Source organism: Natrix helvetica, assembly GCF_964273705.1.
Source record: "Natrix helvetica genome assembly, chromosome: Z".
Classification (NCBI taxonomy): domain Eukaryota; kingdom Metazoa; phylum Chordata; class Lepidosauria; order Squamata; family Natricidae; genus Natrix; species Natrix helvetica.
In genome coordinates, this window is record NC_138554.1 from 93,511,953 (window position 1) to 93,531,475 (window position 19,523).

Here is a 19,523-nt window from a genome sequence, read left to right on the forward strand (position 1 = left end):
AACGTGGCCACGTTCACAGCTAAATCAGTCGGGTCCTTCATAGCGGCCAGGCATTTACTTTGGCTGCGCCCATGGCAAGCTGATACCAAAAGTGGCGCTTAGCCTCAGAACCATTTGCAGGTGACAAATTGTTTGGGACCCCATTGGAGCCCATGCTTATTGAATCAAAAGATAAAAGAACAATTTTTCCTTCTGTCTTCCGCAGGTTGCAGAACAGGATTGTTCCATATCATCGCCGGTCGTCCTTTCGGAACCCGGATGGGGGATTCAGGTTCTCCCAATCGGCCAGACAGTACTCAGATAGACAGGGACCGCAACAGCAAGACAGGACAGGTAGGGGTTACCAATACTTCCCCCCATCTAGAAGATCCTACAGAGGTGCAGGAAACTCCCATCTCTTCTGCAGACAAAAGTGACTACATGGAGAACCTTCCTATCGGCAGTCGATTGCCTTTTTTGCTGACCAATGGCAGGACGTAACAATGGACGCCTGGATCAGGGAGACAATGAAATTAGGCCTCTCCCTAGAGTTTCACTTGTACCCCCAGAGGCGTTTCCTCCTCTGCCACATATCGCGGGACTGAGCAGAGTGGACCAACATTCATTCCCAAGATGAACTTCATCTTTCACCGCATGCAATAATTGGTTATAACCAAATTTCTGCCTGAATCCAGTCCACCATCTGGAATGTAGATGGCATACAATAGATGTTTGAAGAGCCTTACGAATCTACCTGCACAGAACTTCATCCTTCAGGCGCACAGAAGCCATGTTCATTTCTTTTTAACCAGACTCTATGGGCCTCAAAGCATCCTCCTCCTTATTAGGAAGGTGGATCAGGGGATGTATTGCGAAAGCTTATTCCTCTCAGGCACATCCCATTCCGGAACACATTACAGCCCATTCAACATGTAGCACAGCCATTTCGGCGGCTTGGGGAACACGAGCTCCTTTACATGAGGTTTGCAGGGCAGCCACATGGATGTCTCCGTCCAACTTTATTAGGAACAACCGGATTGATAGATATGCATCGGCCAATGTAGCCTTTGGGATGAGAGTCTTTCAACAGGTTAGTGTCAGCCAGGGGGTCTCGTCTCGGACTGTTTCCCATCCGTAATAGTGGATAAGCTCTGGTATGTCCTACACATGGATGCTGTCTCCACTGACTCAGGAGAATGGAGCGTTGGCTTAACTGATGCACCCATTGTCTGGAAAAGTGGAGACAGCATCCAGCTCCACCCTTAGGGTCCGGTCCTGTATCCTTGGAGAGATCGTTTCTGTTTATGCCCATTTGTCTGCATATTAGTCGTCAGAAAAGCTGGGTATGGCAGCAGGAAGAGGCGGGATTTAAACCTTGCAGACTCAGTTCTACTGGATGGTACATGAGAATAACCCAAACATGGATGCTGTCTCCACTTTTCCAGAGAATGGGCATATCAGGTAAGCCAATGCTCCAATCGCAGTGTCTATTTGCTGAACAGCCATTGCACCCTGCTGAGACAAAATAATAAAGTTTCTCCTAGTTTGTAAAATATCTTCGATATGATTTATAGCAATAGAATTATTTATTAACAGCTCCCATAATTTTTCAAACATTTAGATAAATTAGCAAAGTTAGATATGTGAAAGTACTATTTAGACATGACTATGCTGGCATAAAGCTACATGTGTAAAGGGTTTTTTGTACTGAAAAACATGTAAATATGTTATCAGTTCTGAAATGTATACAATATGTATCTATTTTTGAAAAATCACAAGTCACAATGATATAAATAATATTAAGCAATATTTATATAGTTAAAACCCTACTTCTTGATCAAAATATTTGGATTAGATCAAATTATTGGCCCTTTTAGCCCCATGTATTACTTATTCTGTAGCACTTCTTTTGCAAAACTCTTTCTGAGCCCTATTTTCTTTTCTTTTTTTTAATGGACAAGATTTCGGTATATAACGTGATGCTATTAGTGTAAAAAGCATCTGAGTTACAACTTCCTCTTATAATATTACAGTTATGTAACTGTCAAGTCTATAGAACACTACTATCTGAAGTGATTAATGAAATAGTTTAAAACAATATTTGAGCTATAAAACAAGACAGACATCATGTAGCTAATTGTATCCATTGGCTAAATTTTCTATCATCAGAACTAACATTTATCTTTGTTTTTCTCTCAATATTTCTGTTCCCAAAATAGTTGGAAATCCAGGGAAGACAGATACATGTTGATCAAATGCAATCCTTTTGATTATCTGAATTTGAAAGTAATAATTCAGAACCAAAATAAAACAAGTTGTAACAAGGCACAGATACATAAACTATTACCCATATTCATCCCTCCAATGTGTTTTCAAGCATAACCTGAAGGATGAAGAATATATACAAGTTGAAAATGGTAATACCAAGGGCATAGTACAATATTATAGTAAGTGGTTATTTTAGTGTATAGTACTAAATGGTGCTATATGCCATTTAGTGTATAGAAAAAATCACAATGATCAAGTATTACATAATAGGCAATTATCAATTTAGTAAACAAGGAAAAATAACTATGGAATGTACATATCATAATCTTATATGTACTGCAAAATCTCTAAAACATTTCCTGTAATTATCTTTTTTTAAATTGGAATACAGCAGATTGTCTCTTCCTTTAGGAAAATAGAAACCACTAAAGAATATATATAGCACCAATAAACTTAACAAGATACTTGTCACTTTTTAATCTAAAGATACCTGCAACCTGCAACAATATGAAACTGCTAAGATGTGAAATGACTAAAAACTTTTATAAACAGAATATAACAAAATAACAGAGTGAGAAAGAACCTTGGAGATCTTCTAGTCCAATCCCCTGCTCAAGCAAGGGAACCTATACTATTTCAGATAAATGGTTGTCCAATCTCTTCTTAAAAACCTCCAATTTGTGTTTATAATAAATGATTTGACTGATAAATTAGTAAAATCAAAATAGTTTAGGCTTCCATATCCATATTAATCTGGAATGTATATTAATTTGTTTGTTCTAGAGATTATGTAAATATTTTCAATTGATATGCATTGACAAAGTGATGTATCTATCACATTATTCCTGATAAAAACCCTCCAAAATATTGCAATCATGAAATGAACCTGGCTACCATAAATCTCACTTTTTAGCTAACGAACAAAGGAATAAAACCATACTTCTCATCCTGGTTAAAGAACTAGAGCAGTGATGGCTAACCTTTTTGCCATCATGTGCAAAAGCGGGGGGAGCGCAGGGGGTCATGCGCATGCGTGTCCACACCAATTCTATGCACTCACCCCCCATGCATGTGCGCACAATGCCTCTGCGTGACTTCCGCTTTTGGCACGTGATGGCCTGGTGGACCTGTTTTTCGCCCTCCCCAGGCTCTAGACCCTTTCTTGGAGCCTGGGGAGGGTGAAAAAGGCCTCCCCACCCTTGGAGGCCCTCTAGAGGCCGTAAATGGCCCATTCATTGACTTCCCGTCGGACTGGAAGGTCAGCTTTTTGCACTCCCCAGGCTCCAAAGCCTTGCTCAGAGCCTGGGGAGGGCAAAAATGGCCTTCCCAATCCCCCTGGAGATCCTCTGGAGGCCAGAAATGGCCCATTTGCTGACTTCCGGTTGGACTGGAAGGCCTGTTTTTTTTGGGGGAAATGGCCTCCCCCCCCCCGGAGGCCCACTGGAAATAGCCAGGTTTCCTGACTTTTGCTAGGCCCAGAAGGCCTGAAAATAATAATAATAATAATAATAATAATAAATTTGGATTTATTAGCCGCTCCCTTTCCGGGCAGGACTCGGGGCGGCGTACACTAAGACATATATAAACATACATATATACAAAGACATACATGCACGGAGGAGGTAATAGATTAAAACATTTAGACAAATTAAAACCATTAACATGCCCCGTTTAATAAAAACCCAATATACAATAAAAATTTAAAATTTAAAAAAGACAGTCAGGAGGAATATGAAAAAATTACGGTTGAGCCAGGCCGGATAATTGAAAGAGGTGGGTCTTCAACTGTACACGGAAGGAGCGGAGATCGGAAATAATCCTGATGTCACGGGGGAGGTCATTCCACAGGGCTGGGCCCATCACAGAGAAGGCTCTGCTCCTGGATGTCGCCCCCCGACACTGTTTGGTGGACGGCACCCGGAGAAGTCCCTCTCTGTGTGAGCGAATTGGTCGTAGGGATGTGTGGGGCAGGATGCGATCCTGCATGTAACTAGGTCCTATGCCATGAAGCGCTTTAAAGATCATAATCAAAACCTTGAAACGCACTCGGTAGACCACAGGAAGCCAGTGCAGCTCGCGCAGGAGAGGTGTTACAGGGGAGTATCTAGACCTCCCCATAATCACCCGCGCGGCCGCGTTCTGGACCAACTGTAGTCTCCGAGTGCATCTCAAGGGAAGCCCCATGTAGAGAGCATTGCAGTAGTCCAGGCGAGACGTCACTAGCGCATGGGTGACTGTGCGTAGGGCATCCCGGTCCAATAAGGGGCGCAATTGGCGCATCAGGCGGACCTGATGGAACGCCCCCCTTGCCACGGCTGTTACATGGTCATCCATGGACAGCCGGGCATCTAGGAGGACGCCCAAATTGCGCACCTGTTCCATGGGGGCTAGTTGCACGCCCCCAATGGCCAGAGATGGAAGCACCTGGTTGAACCGGGGGGCCGGAAGCCACAGCCACTCCGTCTTGGAAGGGTTGAGTTTTAGTCGGTTGCCATCCATCCAGACCCGTACGGCCTCCAAACACCGGGACATCATTTCGACGGCCTCATTGGGGTGGTTCGGGGTGGAAATGTATAGCTGAGTATCATCAGCATACAGATGATATCCCACCCCAAAGCCACGGATGATCTCGCCCAGCGGTTTCATGTATGTGTTGAACAGGAGAGGCGAGAGCACCGATCCCTGTGGCACTCCACATGTGAGTGACCTCCGGGTCGAACTCTGCTCCCCTGCCAACACACGTTGCGTCCGGTCAGAGAGGTAGGAGCCAAACCACCGTAAAACGGTGCCCCTGACTCCCAACCCCTCTAGCCGGTGCAACAGGATACCATGGTCGATGGTATCGAACGCCGCCGAGAGATCTAATAGGACCAGGATAGAGGAACAACCCCTATCTCTGGCCCTCCAGAGATCATCAACCAATGCGACCAAGGCCGTCTCCGTGCTGTGCCCAGGTCGGAAGCCGGACTGGCGCGGGTCTAGATAATCATTTTCCTCCAGGTGACGTGGGAACTGCTGTACCACCACATTCTCTACAACCTTCGCTAAAAAAGGAAGGTTGGAGACAGGACGATAATTGGCTAGGTCCGTTGGGTCCAGGGAAGGCTTCTTGAGCAGGGGCCTCACCACCGCCTCTTTCAAGGCGGCAGGTAGAGACCCCTCACCCAACGAGGCGTTCACTAGGCCCAGGAGCCAGTCGCGCGTAACCTCCCAGGATGCCAGTACAAGCCAGGAGGGACACGGGTCCAATAAACATGTGGTGGGTCGCAGACGTCCACGCAACCTGTCCAAATCCTCGATGGCAACCGAGTCAAACTCCTCCCAAAGCGGTCCCTCAAGACTCGCCACGGGCGTCTCTACTGGACCACTGAAAGGGGCCCATCCCATCCGGATTTGAGCGACTTTGTCCTGTAGATATTTCCCAAACTCCTCTGCTCTGCCCTGTAAAGGGGCTTCCCGCGGTCTCTCAAACAAGAGGGAGCGAGTCACCCGAAACAGGGCGGCAGGGCGGTTATCTGCGGACGCAATAAGAGCGGCACAATATTGACGTTTGGCCGCTCTTAGTGCCACAAGGTACATCCTCAAATAGGCTCGTGCCTGTGCTCGGTCAAATTCGGAACGGGAGGATCTCCAACGACTCTCTAGGCGTCTCTTGTGGCGTTTCATCACCCTTAGCTCCTCAGTAAACCAAGGGGCCAGGGTGGTTCATCGCCGCAGGAGAGGCCGCAAAGGCGCCACCCGGTCTAGGGCCCCGGTAGTCGCACTATTCCATGCGTCCACCAGGTCCTCTACTCGAGGGCGGGTCAGATCCACAGGAGGTGGCCCAAGCTCCGTCTGGAACCTATCTGGTTCCATCAGGCGCTTGGGGCGGAACCATCTAATGCCTTCCGGTTCCGCCTCCTCGCGGTGGGGGGTAGCACCAGGGAAGTCAAGCCGGAGAAGTGAGTGATCCGACCATGACAGGGGAATAATGGCTAGATCCCCTATTCCCAGATCACTCGTCCACTGGCCAGAGACAAAGACAAGGTCCAGCGTGTGGCCTCCCTCGTGAGTAGGGCCCTGAATTAACTGGGTCAGGTCCATGGCTGTCATGGAAGCCATGAACTCCCGAACCCCCTCAGACGCTTCTCCCATCGACGGCAGATTAAAATCCCCCATCACTAACAGTTTGGGGGTCTCAACCGCCACCGATGAGATCAGCTCGAGGAGTTCAGGCAGGGCCGCTGACGTATAGCGAGGAGCCAGGTATACTATCAGCAGGCCCAACTGCCTCCCTGGGCCCCATCTCACGACAAGGGACTCACACCCGGATGTCTGTGGCACAGTGAACTCTCTCGGCTCTAAGTCTTCCCGGATAATCACTGCTACCCCACCACCCCTTCCCTGGGCCTGAGGCTGGTGAAATGCTCGATAACCTGGCGGGCACATTTCCACGAGGGGTAAACCACCCTCGTGGCCCAACCAGGTCTCGGTTATTCCTGCGAGGTCCGGCTCCCCCTCCAAAATTAGATCGTGGATGAGGGGGGCCTTATTGACAACGGACCTCGCGTTGCATAACATCAGTCTCAGGCCTTGGGTCTGTAGAACCTGACCACCTAGTATGCAGGGGTTGGTACGAACGACCGGGAATGACCAAAAACCCCGGTCTCCCAACCGACTACGCGCTCTTGATCTGTCCTCGCACCTGCCCCTCCCCACGACCGTTGGTATCAAGGAGCCCTGCAGAGGAATGCTATCTTCCCTCTCCTCCCCCACTCTGCTCCCTCCCCCCTCGACCACACCTAGGTGCCTGGCTCTCCCATCCCTCCTGACTTCCCCCCCCCACCCCTGGAACCCCTTACAACTTTTAAAAAACAATTAATTAAAAAAACCCTCAGTGTGCGCTTCCTCCACCTCTCTGGGTTAATGAACCCGTCCTCGAGGTGGGCCCTTGAGAGGGCAGGAGGCCATAGCTGCGAGAGGGGGGACTCCCGCATTAAAATAAGGTCAGACCTCGTATACATAATAAATGGTAAATAATAGATACATAAATACACTGGGCTAAAGATGGTTACTGGGTGCTAAAGGTGTTAAATAAGTCTACCCGTTAAAAATCATGACAGAACGGCAACCAAGATTACAAGATGAAAGAGATGAGAGAGATGGGTAGAGAAATAGGTAGAAGTGGTTAAAAAATAAGTAGGGCCTATAATCTACAGTTCTTAATAGTAGGTGGTTAGGCAGATCTTAAAAACCGTAAGAGAGTGAGCAGATAGTCCATAGCAGGCGGGGGGGCTCAACAGCTCCCCATAGTCCTTCCATGCCCCAGATGGTAAGGGGTTGAGTCGTCCTCAAAGTTTGTACAAAGACAAGCGGATCATCCATATTGGGAGGGAGGTGGTGTCGGCGGCTCCCCGTGAACCTTTCAAGCCCTAGCGTCGCCTAAGCGCCATTTCAGGCGGCCTCTGTTATTCAATCCACATTTCAGGCGGCCTCTATTATTCAATCCACATTTCAGGCGGCTTCAGTTATTCAATCCACACCTTCTGCCGGCCTCCGGCGCCCTCCAGCAACTCCGGCGACTCAGATGTTACAATGTTTCAATGTTACAATGTTTCACGCCCAGCTCAAACCTCCCACGACCTCCACTGGGCTTCTGGTAGGCTCGGGGCTCCCAGCAGGTCCAGCGGGTCGGGGACTGATGTTTAGAGCCCCCGATGATCTTCCAGGCCGCCTCTGCCACCCCCGCCTCCCTTCGCCTTCTCTCAAGTGAGGACACCATCGTATCCCCGTCGCTAGTCGCTCAGGGCGCTCAGGGCGTCGCTGGTCTCACCTCAGGCTGTCGAAGCTACCGTGGCTTGCAAACGCCCGCAAACGCCGACCAAGCTGATCGTAACCGCCAAAACGCCAGCTCCAGCAGCCGCCGACGCCCGCAGTCTCCCGGAGTAAGCCGACACGCTCGCACGCCGACCGCCATTTCCCGGCTCACTACTGATTTTCAAAAAGCACCGATTTGCTTCTTCCACTCTCCTGTGCCGTCCGGTCACCCTGGGGGACCATTAAGGTCCTGAAATACGCCAGGGTGGTCCCTGGGTAGGTTCGTGGTCCTCCAGTTCGTCTAAGGACCAGCAGCACCCAGCCCGGTCAAAAAGAGCCCCGAAGAGACACGGAGCTCAGAGGCTGACCGCCATCCTCCTGGAAGCTCCTCCTCCTTTTTAGCCTGGTGCTTACTTCTTGACTTCTAGTGGGTCCAGAAGTGCTGAAAATCAGTTGGCCAGAGCATGCATGTGCACCAGAGCTAAGCTTGCGTGGCCACCGATATGGCTCCACGTACCATCTGTGGTACATGTGCCATAGGTTCACAATCACAGAATATTCCTGCATTATGTATGCTGAGTTAGAAAACAGCTCACTAGCTGTCAATGAAAATATATTCATACATGATTTCCAGAAAAAACTATATTGTCAACTCTTAAAAAATGGATTTGCACATGCTTCTACTTCCAGTGGATTACCTAAAAGTGCTTAAAATATTGGCTTTGGGACTGGGTTAATTCTAATGTGAAATACAATTCAATTCTGATTTTCTGCAGTGTCCATGGAAGGAGTTTATTCAGTGGTGTCTATAGGATACAGGTGTCAAACTTGCAGCATCACGTTGTCGTCACGTGATACAGCATGATGTTTTTTCCCTTTGCAGAGCTGGGGTGAGCTGGTCTGTGGGTGATGCATCTGGCCTGTGAGTTGCCAGTTTGACACACCTGCTATAGAACATGGGGTTAGATGAGGAAAATAGGATCACACCAATATGACACAAACGTCTGTTCCTTTGTATGTGCCTTATGGCAGCACACACACATAAGAAAAGGATGAAGTATGTAAAAACAATAGACTTTAGTTATTTTAATGAAATTTCATCATTTTCATCTCTATATTTACAAGACAGAAGATTCTATGCATGTCTATGTGTTTATTAATTCCTGACAGAACATTAAATCTTAAGAAAACATATATTTATTATTTTTAAGTTACAAGATTTATAGCTTTTTATATTAAAAAACATATCACTAATATTTATAACAGAATCTCCTTAAACTGAAAAAAATCATGAAATGGAATAAGTCATAAGGAATAGATGTTAGCTTTATTTATGTATTTTGATTTATTGTTAGCATTTCCTGATAAATTGCAAACAATGTTGGTACTATTCATAAAAATCTGGGAAACAGCTGGAAAAGATTCAGGTAGACATTACACTTTCCAAAGTATCAGTCTTCTTGATTGGGCTATAGAGCCATTTGCACTGAATTCTTTTATCAAAGTTATCAAATCAAAATCTTTAGTTAGACTCACAAACAGGGCTTAAGAAAAAAAACTCTTCACTTGCTTTGTTTCTTTACTTGCTTTGTTCATTACTTTTCTGGAACAAACGTTCAGATAGTCCTTGACTTACAACAGTTCACTTAATGACCATTTGAAGTTACAACAGCACTTAAAAAAGTGATTTATGATCATTTTTCAGACTTATGACCATTGCAGTATTTCCCCATGGTCACATGGTTTATATTTGGATGCTTGATAACAGACTTAGTTTATGTCTGTGCTTGATAACTGACTTAGTTTATGTCTGTTTCAATGTCTTGGGATCATGTGATCACCTTTTGCAAACTTCTGACAAGCAAAGTCAATGGGGAAACCAGACTCACTTTACAACTGAGTTACTAATTTAACAGCTGAAGTGATTTACTTAACAAATCTGGAAAGAAAAGTCATAAAATGAAGCAAAACTCATTTACAAATTTCTCAGTTAGTAACATAAAGTTTGGCCTCAATTGTGGCTATAAGTTGAGGACAACCTATATTTTCAAAATTCTCAAATTCCATGTTAGTGAACATTTAAGCATACATTTATTGGAATTCCACACATATAGTATTATTTATTTATAGCTAAATATTAGTCATTGCATATGCAACCATTTTAAAATCCATAAATTGACAAGAGAAATGTAGATCACCCTTTCATGGAGAGATTTTTAAGTTCTAAGTTAGAAAATTGAAGTATGCAAGGTGAACATAACTCCTACATATTAATGAAAGTTTGTATTTAAATTAATCAAATACTGTTTTTTAAAAGGATACTGCTTTTGTCAATACTACAAAATTATACACAAACCTTCTTTATAGAAACTTGTTTTTCTTCTATTGTTTTTTGAAGGTTAATGAAAGCCTACTGTGTTTTCCTGAAAATAAGACAGGGCCTTATTTTCTTTTGACTCCTGAAATAAGCACTTGGCCTTATTTTCAGGGAGGTCTTATTATTTTTGAGGTGCAGGAGGCGGAGAGCATGGTCACCTCATGGCTGCTACTGTGTTGCAATATTTTCAGGGATGGCTTATTTTCAGAGGAGGGCTTATTTTAGCACATGCACTCAATAGCCCGATTGGGCTTATTATCCAGGGAGGTCTTATTTTTGGGGAAACAGGGTAGTGAGTGCCTGGATTTGCTATTAAAGTAGCAGTTTTTTGATACATACGTTGTTCAATATGTTGCACCGAAATAGTTATATACACATGTCAGTATAGTATCAACAGTTTCTAGTTTTTATATACATGGTCAATAAAGAAAAGCTCTTGGTCAACATCTGGAGCATTTCAAACCAAGATAAAATGAGGTGAAATTTGATTACTTGAAAAGTATTACTATATGAAAGGAAAGAGTTGCCATCAAGATTACTATCAGATATAGAGTAAAGGACAATGAAGATGGTCATATGTAATAAAGGAGGAGATATAAGAGAAAGCTGTTATGAAAAAAATAATCCAAAATAGCTATATAGCACCATTTCAGCACAAAACTTTAATTTTAGTTATAATTTTCTAAGCATCACATTTGGACACAAATTTCTTACAAATCAAGGACTGAGATTCTATTCAAAGCAGCTTATAGTCAATGGTCATTTTTGTGAGAATTACTTAAATCTTTTTCAATTTACCCCAAGACTTAGTACAATACTAATCACCTCATTAATGTTAGGAAGCTCAAGTGAGAATTAGCCTTGAGTCCAAGAGACCTAGCCTTAATCCTACTCTCCCCCATAACTTTCATGGGTCCTTATCTATTTGTTCCCAAGAGAAGGCAGGTAGTCTGGGGTCATTCCTGTATTATATGCAGGATATAATAAAGTAATCTGTTTGAACTCTACATGTGTGAACTTAATTGCTTGTGCCTGACCATTAATTTACACTACACATATTCACATGAAGATGGCAAATCTTAGTTTTTCAAGCACAATCTACACAAAATATAAGCAGACTGTCACTGACAGTGTTCAACCTTGGCCTTAAGGCAAATGATTGAATTAAAAAAAAGAAAGTTGGAACAACATGTTGGCAGACTTCTTAAAGAAAAAAGGATATCTGAAAAATAAAGCAGTTGCCCCTGTCACCATTAACATTAAGAATACCAAGACATCTCTGCTTATCAACTGGAATTTAGTGAAATAGTTTTCACCTGAAAACAGTATTTACAAATTTGCCATCTTTTGTGCTTTTTTATCAATGCTAGCTAGCCTCAAATCTTCAAAAACCCTGGACAAGGACCATTTATTTATTTATTTATTTAGTACATCAACTTATACAGAGATCCATATCACCACTGTACTTCTACTATTCATATGTGAAGTAAAAACCAAAGCTTTTCCAACTAATAATGAAAGCAACTTGAGAATTGATAAGTGGTGATGAAGGATACAGAGACAACAGAAATAGCCTTGATAGCTTGGTGCCTATGTTATTTAAATACAACAATTTTAACATTGTCGGTCTATACATTAGGTAGTAGTATCCACATTACTTTTATAAATGGTACATAAATCAGTTGTTATATTTCTTGTGCCAATTCTTTTAACGTGACATCTGTGCTGGCTAAAACATTTATTCTAGTGAAAATTGTTCTATATGTTTATACAAAAAAGAACTTTTATATGTTTTATGCAAAAAAGAACACTTTCTGTACTAAACAAACTTTTTCAAAACTCAAGAACTTTATCAGAAAACAACATTACTGCTAGATACATTGTTTTTCTTATTTTTTTGAACAATTATGAGTATAAATCACAACTAATCTTCAATGTCAACAATGAACTTAGATTTTTTTTAAAAAACCCACAGTAATCTACATTTTTATGTACTTATACAATACAATAGTAGAGTTGGAAGGGAACTTAGAGGTCTTCTAGTCCAACCCCCTGCCTAGGCAGGAAACCCTATACCATTTCAGACAAATAGCTATCCAACATCTTCTTAAAGATTTCCAGTGTTGGGGCATTCACAACTTCTGGAGGCAAGCTGTTCCACTGATTAATTGTTTTAACTGTCAGGAAATTTCTCCTCAGTAAGTTGCTTCTCTCCTTGATTAGTTTCCACCCATTGCTTCTTGTTCTACCCTCAGGTGCTTTGGAGAATAGTTTGACTCCCTCTTCTTTGTGGCAACCCCTGAGATATTGGAACAATTTCTATCATGTCTCCACTAGTCCTTCTTTCTCTTAAGCTAAACATACCCAGTTTCTGCAACCGTTCTTCATATGTTTTAGTCTCCAGTCCCCTAATCATCTTTGTTGCTCTTCTCTGCACTCTTTCTAGAGTCTCCACATCTTTTTTACATCATGGTGACCAGAACTGAATACAGTATTCCAAGTGTGGCCTTACCAGGGCATTATAAAGTGGTATTAACACTTCATGTGATCTTGATTCTATCCCTCTGTTGATGTAGCCTAGGACTGTGTTGGCTTTTTTGGCAGTTGCTGCACACTGCTGGCTCATATTTAAATGGTTGTCCACTAGGACTCCAAGATCCTTTTCACAGTTACTACTACTGAGTAAGGTATCACCTATACTGTACCTGTGCATTCCATTTTTGTTGCCTAAATGTAGAACCTTACTCTTTTCACCATTGAATTTCATTTTATTAGATAGTGCCCAATGTTCAAGTTTGTCAAGATCCTTCTGTATCTTAAGCCTACCTTCTGGAGTGTTGGCTATTCCTGCCAGCTTGGTAATCATAAATACAAGACTCTTATAATCCCTAGATTGATTGTGGCATAATCCAATCTCTGTCCCTCAAAGGTCTTGAGCAAAACTCATAATCAATCTCTGTCCCTCAAAGGTCTTGAGCAAAACAAGTATATTTCATGTGTCTTAAAATTTATGATTCCTAGAAAAAGGATCCACATTTACTATCAATATATTTTGCCAAAATAAAAATGTGAAAGAGACTAGATTCAAACACGAGCTGTTTAAATGGAGTTAACTATTGAAATTATCCCATGATAATCTGTGTACAAACTTTGATTCTAAAAGTGTGGGCTGGAAAGAGAAAGAAAATGATTCAATACTGGATGCAGAGTATAGACGGTTTACAATCACCATAAATTAAAATGGTGTGTAGTTTCCATAGCATGACAGTCCTCATTGATCAGAGAAATATTTTCTATTCTTCGAGAGTGAGATAGCCATGAAATCTACTCACCCTCCTATTCAAAACAAAAGATTTTACTACTTCCTAACTAAAGGCTAGAAAAATTAAGGGATAGCACACACTTTCCAAAACTGTTTAAATCTTTTAAAAGACAGCTCAGAGATGGTTTATAAAAGACAACATACCCCAGGATATGCTATTTACAGATTAAACAGGGGCTTAAGGTATACAACTGACCACTTTAAAATTACACTTCTGTAACATACATTACTATTGTGCACAGAGATAGAAGGGATATTTCCTCTTTATTCCCAACTCTCAATAACAATATTAAAACTATTTATGAAGGTAAAAGAAAGAAAGTAACAAAAAGGAAATGTGCTCTATATGCAAATGTGTTTTATATGCAATTTTTCATAAAAACATTCACATCTGAAACTCACATCCTGAATTTCAAAGTTTATAAAGAACTATTTTACACAACCCAACTCTTCAAAAAAGATTTTCGGTGATAGTATTCAGAACCAAAAATGGTATTTTTGAAAAACGTCCATATAGCAATGGGATTGAGCACTGTGAACCTCAAATTCTTTTAATGATAAATAATAATTTGAGATGTGATGCCTTTGTACTCTGCCTTTCCCTGCTAACCCGTAACCAGCACAAATTGGATGAAAGTTGGAAATATAATATAATGCCATCAGATGATATTTCTTACTTAAACATTAACAACAGGACATGGGAGAAAATAGAGGATGGCATTGTAATTTCCACACTTGTAATGTATAATTCAGGTTAAAAGGAGAAGTATCAATACATACCTGCAATTGGGAGGTGGATCTAAAGTGATATCAGCCAATTCCTTTTGAATCCTATGACAATAAACAACGAAGGTTCACATTATTTTGTGGAGTTAGTTTGATCTACTGTTTAGTTTCCCTATTGACAGAATTGAAAGAAAATTGCATAGATTTACAAAGGAGAAGCCAGTAAACATTTCCTGATATTTCCTAATTAATATTTTTATCACTTAAATTAAATATAGTAGACAAAAGACGCATGAAATATTCCTTCTTTTCTTTCCCCAAACAAGACACAGATCTGTTCTTCTCTATATAAATTCCTAAAGAAAATCTGCTTCTTTTATTTTAATTGTTTCTGTTGTCATCATAATAATAGAAACAAGATACAGAGAACTAGCTCTATTAGCCAACTTGGTTGAAAATTCTCCTTCAAATTCCAGTCAAAGAGCAAATGGATCATAGCCATGAAGGTGTACAATACAAATATTTGCAGTTGTAATGGACATTGACAAGTCTTGTCAATGAAGCAGAGCATATTTTATACCAAAGTCTTAAAGTGTGTATTGAATTCAAATTGATTGGAAAATAGAATTTGTTAATTGAAATGCACATTATAATAAAAAGCAGAATCCCCTTTCATAAAAATATTTTGTCACATTATCTTAAAGCAGCAATCAAATATAAAAAAACTTTTTACATTTTTTATGTGAAAACTATTATTATAATCTACATATTCAGATAGGTGAAGAAATGAAATGTTTTCCTCAGGGTAATGTAGTAAGTCAGCAGCAAGGCAGGAATTTACAATCTTGGTTTCAAGTCACATGCTTTCAACTTTTCTCACTATCAATATCAGTAATATAGACATGCTAAGAGGAAAGTTATCAGGAAAATAATGCACCTTTAAAGGAATGACAATGTAGATTTGGAAAAGTTATTACCTTTCACAAAGAGGAGTTAAACAGAGATATTGAAAAGAGTAAAATCACATTTTAAAAGGCAGGAAATAAAGATTATAGATAAAAGACAATCTCACCTTTTTGCACTGGTGGAAAGGAGCTTGGAATTTTTACTCATGCTGACTTTACTTTCTTTCTTCTTAGGTGTGTTTGTCTCTTTCTCAGTCTGTTGGTTGGAGGATGAAGATGAAGAAGAGCTGGTGCTAGCCCTTGAATCGTCATCCGACATAGCTCCCCCCCACTATAGCTCCACCCAAACCTGGAGAAGAAATACCACAAGGAACAGGGAGGCAAACTGAGAATTACTAATAGGTGCATGTGTGTATGTGCATGTGTGTATGTGACTGTCTCTGTGGGTACAAGTCTCAAGGTTCTAACTCTTGGGAAACATTTACTTCTCCCATTGCAGGGACTAGATTAAAGGAGGAAAAAGAAGTAACCCCCCCCTTCTGCTTCAATAACATTTAATGCTCGTTCCATCTCTAGATAGGAGAGAGGGGAGAAGGAAAATGAGGGTGACATAGGTCAGTGAGAGGGAGGGACAGAGGGAAGGAAGGGGAAACAGGATTACTGAGACGAAATAATTTCCTTAAAAGTCTCTTCCTGCAATTTTTTGAGTGAGACTTACAAAACCCCTCTCCCAAATATCTACTCCTAAAACACAGACACATGGAGAAGACACCATCAACAGTAATTCACTGCCTATTAAGCATAAGAAAATGTTGCTGAGAAAGCAGGGGAATCCTTATTTACAAGCTTAAGCAGAAAGAAGAAATTCCCATTTGGGAAGAGGGCTGTAGCAAGAATACCTGATCAAAAGTAAAGGTAATATGCTGATAATTTAAGAGATTAGAAAGGAAACTTAAACCCCCAAGATGAGCAGTGGGATGTAATACTTCTCAGGAAGTGTATTATCCATAACTACTAATTTAGAGAGGAGGGAGGATTGATTAGAAAAGAGGTGAGGTACGTGTGGGGAAGGGAAATTTGTAGCTTTCGGCCACCATTTGTGTGTTAAGGGCGACAGGAATTTCTAAAAGGCGTGTGTGGGGGTATTTGGGTATCTCTACAATTTAAAAAGCTTCTCCAACGGGACTCCCCGCCCGCAGATCTTTTCGCTGTCTGCTGATCCCCCCCTCCCATGCTGCTGCCCACTTCTCAATCCGGAGACCCCCTTCTTTCACTTCAGCCCTCTCCCCCTCCAATTTCCCCCCTCTCCAGGCCATCTTTTGCCTCCATTCACAAACAGGACATAGGGGGGTGGGGTGGTAGTGGTGGAAAGAGAGCTGCACATCGAGGCACCCCTCTTGCCACTGCCGGCCTCTTGCGGCTCAGTCGAAGGGACAGCTGTTCTGGGGGCGATATCTGACAGCCCCAGAAAGAATCGCCCCAAATCCTTTCCTTCCTCCATTCCCCCGATCTCCTTTACCAACCCACATCGTTCTCCCATCTCTCGCATTCCCCGGGCAACCACAAAGCCCCACCGGCTCGCTTTCCCTCGTTTTCCCCTCAGAGCTCGTCCGGACCAAGCCGTGACCCAGGAAAGGGGAGCTGTGTCTGGTCGTGGCGTTGGGGTGCCCCTTCCACATACCTCTCCCTTTGTGTCTGGCTGCTCCTCCTCGGTGCGGCTGGGCCTGGCCACTCGTGTGTCTCTCGCAGGGAGAGAAGCGGAAGTGCTGCAACAGCAACTATTAAACAGGCAATGGCTTCCCTGCCTGGCTCAGCCCCCCCTCTCCCCCCCCGCAAGCAGGGAGGGCATCCAGCCAACCGGTGCCACACATAGTACTACACACACACACACACACACACGAACGAACGTGCACACACGCACACAAACACGAGTACTACTTATCAATGGGCAGGGGTCAGTATCTAAAGACGTACCCACTGCCCCATCCCAAGAGTTTTTCCCCTGGGGCATGGCTCTATTAGCAAACTGCATCCTGAAGATTTTTAGATGAACAACGAGAAAAGGGGGATAGTACCACCATCCTCATGCTTGTGAGGTGAATCTCCCCTTGCTGGATCAAGCGAATACCTTAATAGGGCACTCTTCAGAGGACTTTAAAAATAATAGTGATAATGACAACAGCAGTATGAATGACACAATGCGAGATGTCACTTTAAAAGGAGACCTGTCTGAAAGGGAAGACAAGCAGAGGCCCCCACCCCACACTTACATTACTAACAGTTGGGATCTTTCCCCCTTTTACCAGTAAGAACTTGAAAACATTAAAACTTGGGGGGAGAAAGAACTATCCAAATAACAAAAAATATTGGAAAGAGTCTGTTTTTAAAATTACCCTTTTCCTTTACTTTCTTTCACAGGCAGTTTCTCCCTGCTCCCTGCTTTGCAGGCAATAGGTCTGTTCTCCAACTAACTTCTCCAGGAATTTGACTTATACAAATTTCTACTTTCCCATCCATACTTGTATCATTTCCAACTCATATTCTTTTCCTCTAACTTAATCTGCAACTTTAACTTCATCTTTGTAATGGTGGTGGTGGTTGTGGTAAGGGTGCTTGTTTTCACTTTTTTGCTTATTTTAAATAAAGCAATTGGTAACCATTTAAGTTCTTCAAACAATGCAGAGCTATCATTAAGAAATTGTAGTCACAGTCCAGCCAGACATGTTGATGACAAGCTGTAAATTCTGGCACCATTGCATTATTTTTTAAAAAATGATAGTGCTCGATTGTTTAAACTGCTAAAAAACATGTCATCTTAGTAAAATGTTTATTAACATCCACATTATCTTATTTTTCGCACTTGGCTCTTATCTCCTCAGATATATCCATAGTGTTGAATCTCATTGAATAACTTCATTACCTTATGATGTGGAACTCTGTAATATTATACATCCTATTCTGGGATTATTATGATCATGTCTGAAATTGGCAACAGACAGAAACAAAATCAGTCTTATTTTCTGATGTATTACTGAAAAGCCTATGAGTAAAAAATTGCTTCATTTGTCCCGTTTCCCCCCCCCCCCTTTTAAACTGTTACAAAATGATGTGCTATTTGAAAGAGACAAATGATGTGATGGTATGTTAATTAGATATATAAATGGCTGAAGTTTCTCACATATCAGCAGGTTCCACGTTGTTCGTGAAGAAAGAAAGCACTGGCTTTGCCATTCTTTCTACTTATTTCTGAGTCAACATGAATAGAATTACAGTATCAATTCAGCTTAGAACAGGAAAGGCGATTCAAAAGGCATGCTAGCAAGAACCAATAGAGTGATGCATTCAGCTGGACAGTCTTTTTCTTTCATTGTTTGTATAAAATAAAAATGAATAATATTCTGAGTTTTGAAGGCCAAATCGAAGCAAGCTGGAATATCTTTAACTGCAGAAATTGTAGTGTGCTCATACCAAGTCACCAATATTTTCCAATTTCACTTCTTTAGCACCCTAGAATCCTAGAACTGGAAAGAATCGTTTAGATCATCAAGTTCAACCCCTTGCTCAATGTAAGAATCTGATTTTAAGCCTCTCAAACAGATGGCTGTCTTGCTTCCTGTGAACATACTCAATTATGGGAAGTCTCTTTAGTAATTGGTTCTACTGTGAAACTGCTCACTGTTAGAAGTTTTTTTTTTCCCTAACAGCCATTTAGAATTTGCTATAAGTCTGAGGAGGCACTACATAGTTAAGAAAAGCAATATTGCTCTATTTTGTGTGGATGCAGTAAAGGGAGAGAAGTCAGCACTCCAAATGGCTTTTAAACACTTGTGTAATTTGATTCGCTGCAACATTTCTTTCATATGGAGTCCAGCTGTTTCCCTCAGCCTACCCCTATTAAACCAGAAGGCAAATCTGACACTGAAAAAAGCCAAATATTTAAACAAGGCATACCTGATATATAGTAATATGTATTTTAAATTTCAGACTTAAATACGACAATGGGGAGGGAAAGCCTAAACCAGTGATGGCGAACCTATGGCACGCGTGCCACAGGTGGCACGCGGAGCCATTTGTCAGGGCACGCGAGGCGCTGCCCTATCAGCTGGCCAGTGTGCATATGCGCACTGGCCAGCTGAGTTCACCCTTTTTA

The 19,523-nt window shown here is 42.1% G+C and overlaps 1 protein-coding gene across 1 annotated transcript in view; it reads right to left on the reverse strand.

Annotated features, from left to right (window-relative positions):
- Positions 1-17,181, reverse strand: part of UBE2E1 (ubiquitin conjugating enzyme E2 E1) — a 65,581-nt gene extending 48,400 nt beyond the window's left edge. Inside the window, exons 1-3 of the mRNA XM_081971422.1 lie at positions 17,055-17,181; positions 15,541-15,722; positions 14,523-14,573 (exon numbers count right to left, since the gene is read on the reverse strand). Of these exons, the coding sequence (XP_081827548.1) occupies positions 14,523-14,573; positions 15,541-15,692 (203 nt within the window). The 5' untranslated portion in view covers positions 15,693-15,722; positions 17,055-17,181. The remainder of the gene's footprint in view (positions 1-14,522; positions 14,574-15,540; positions 15,723-17,054) is intronic.
- Positions 17,182-19,523: the final 2,342 nt, after the last annotated feature.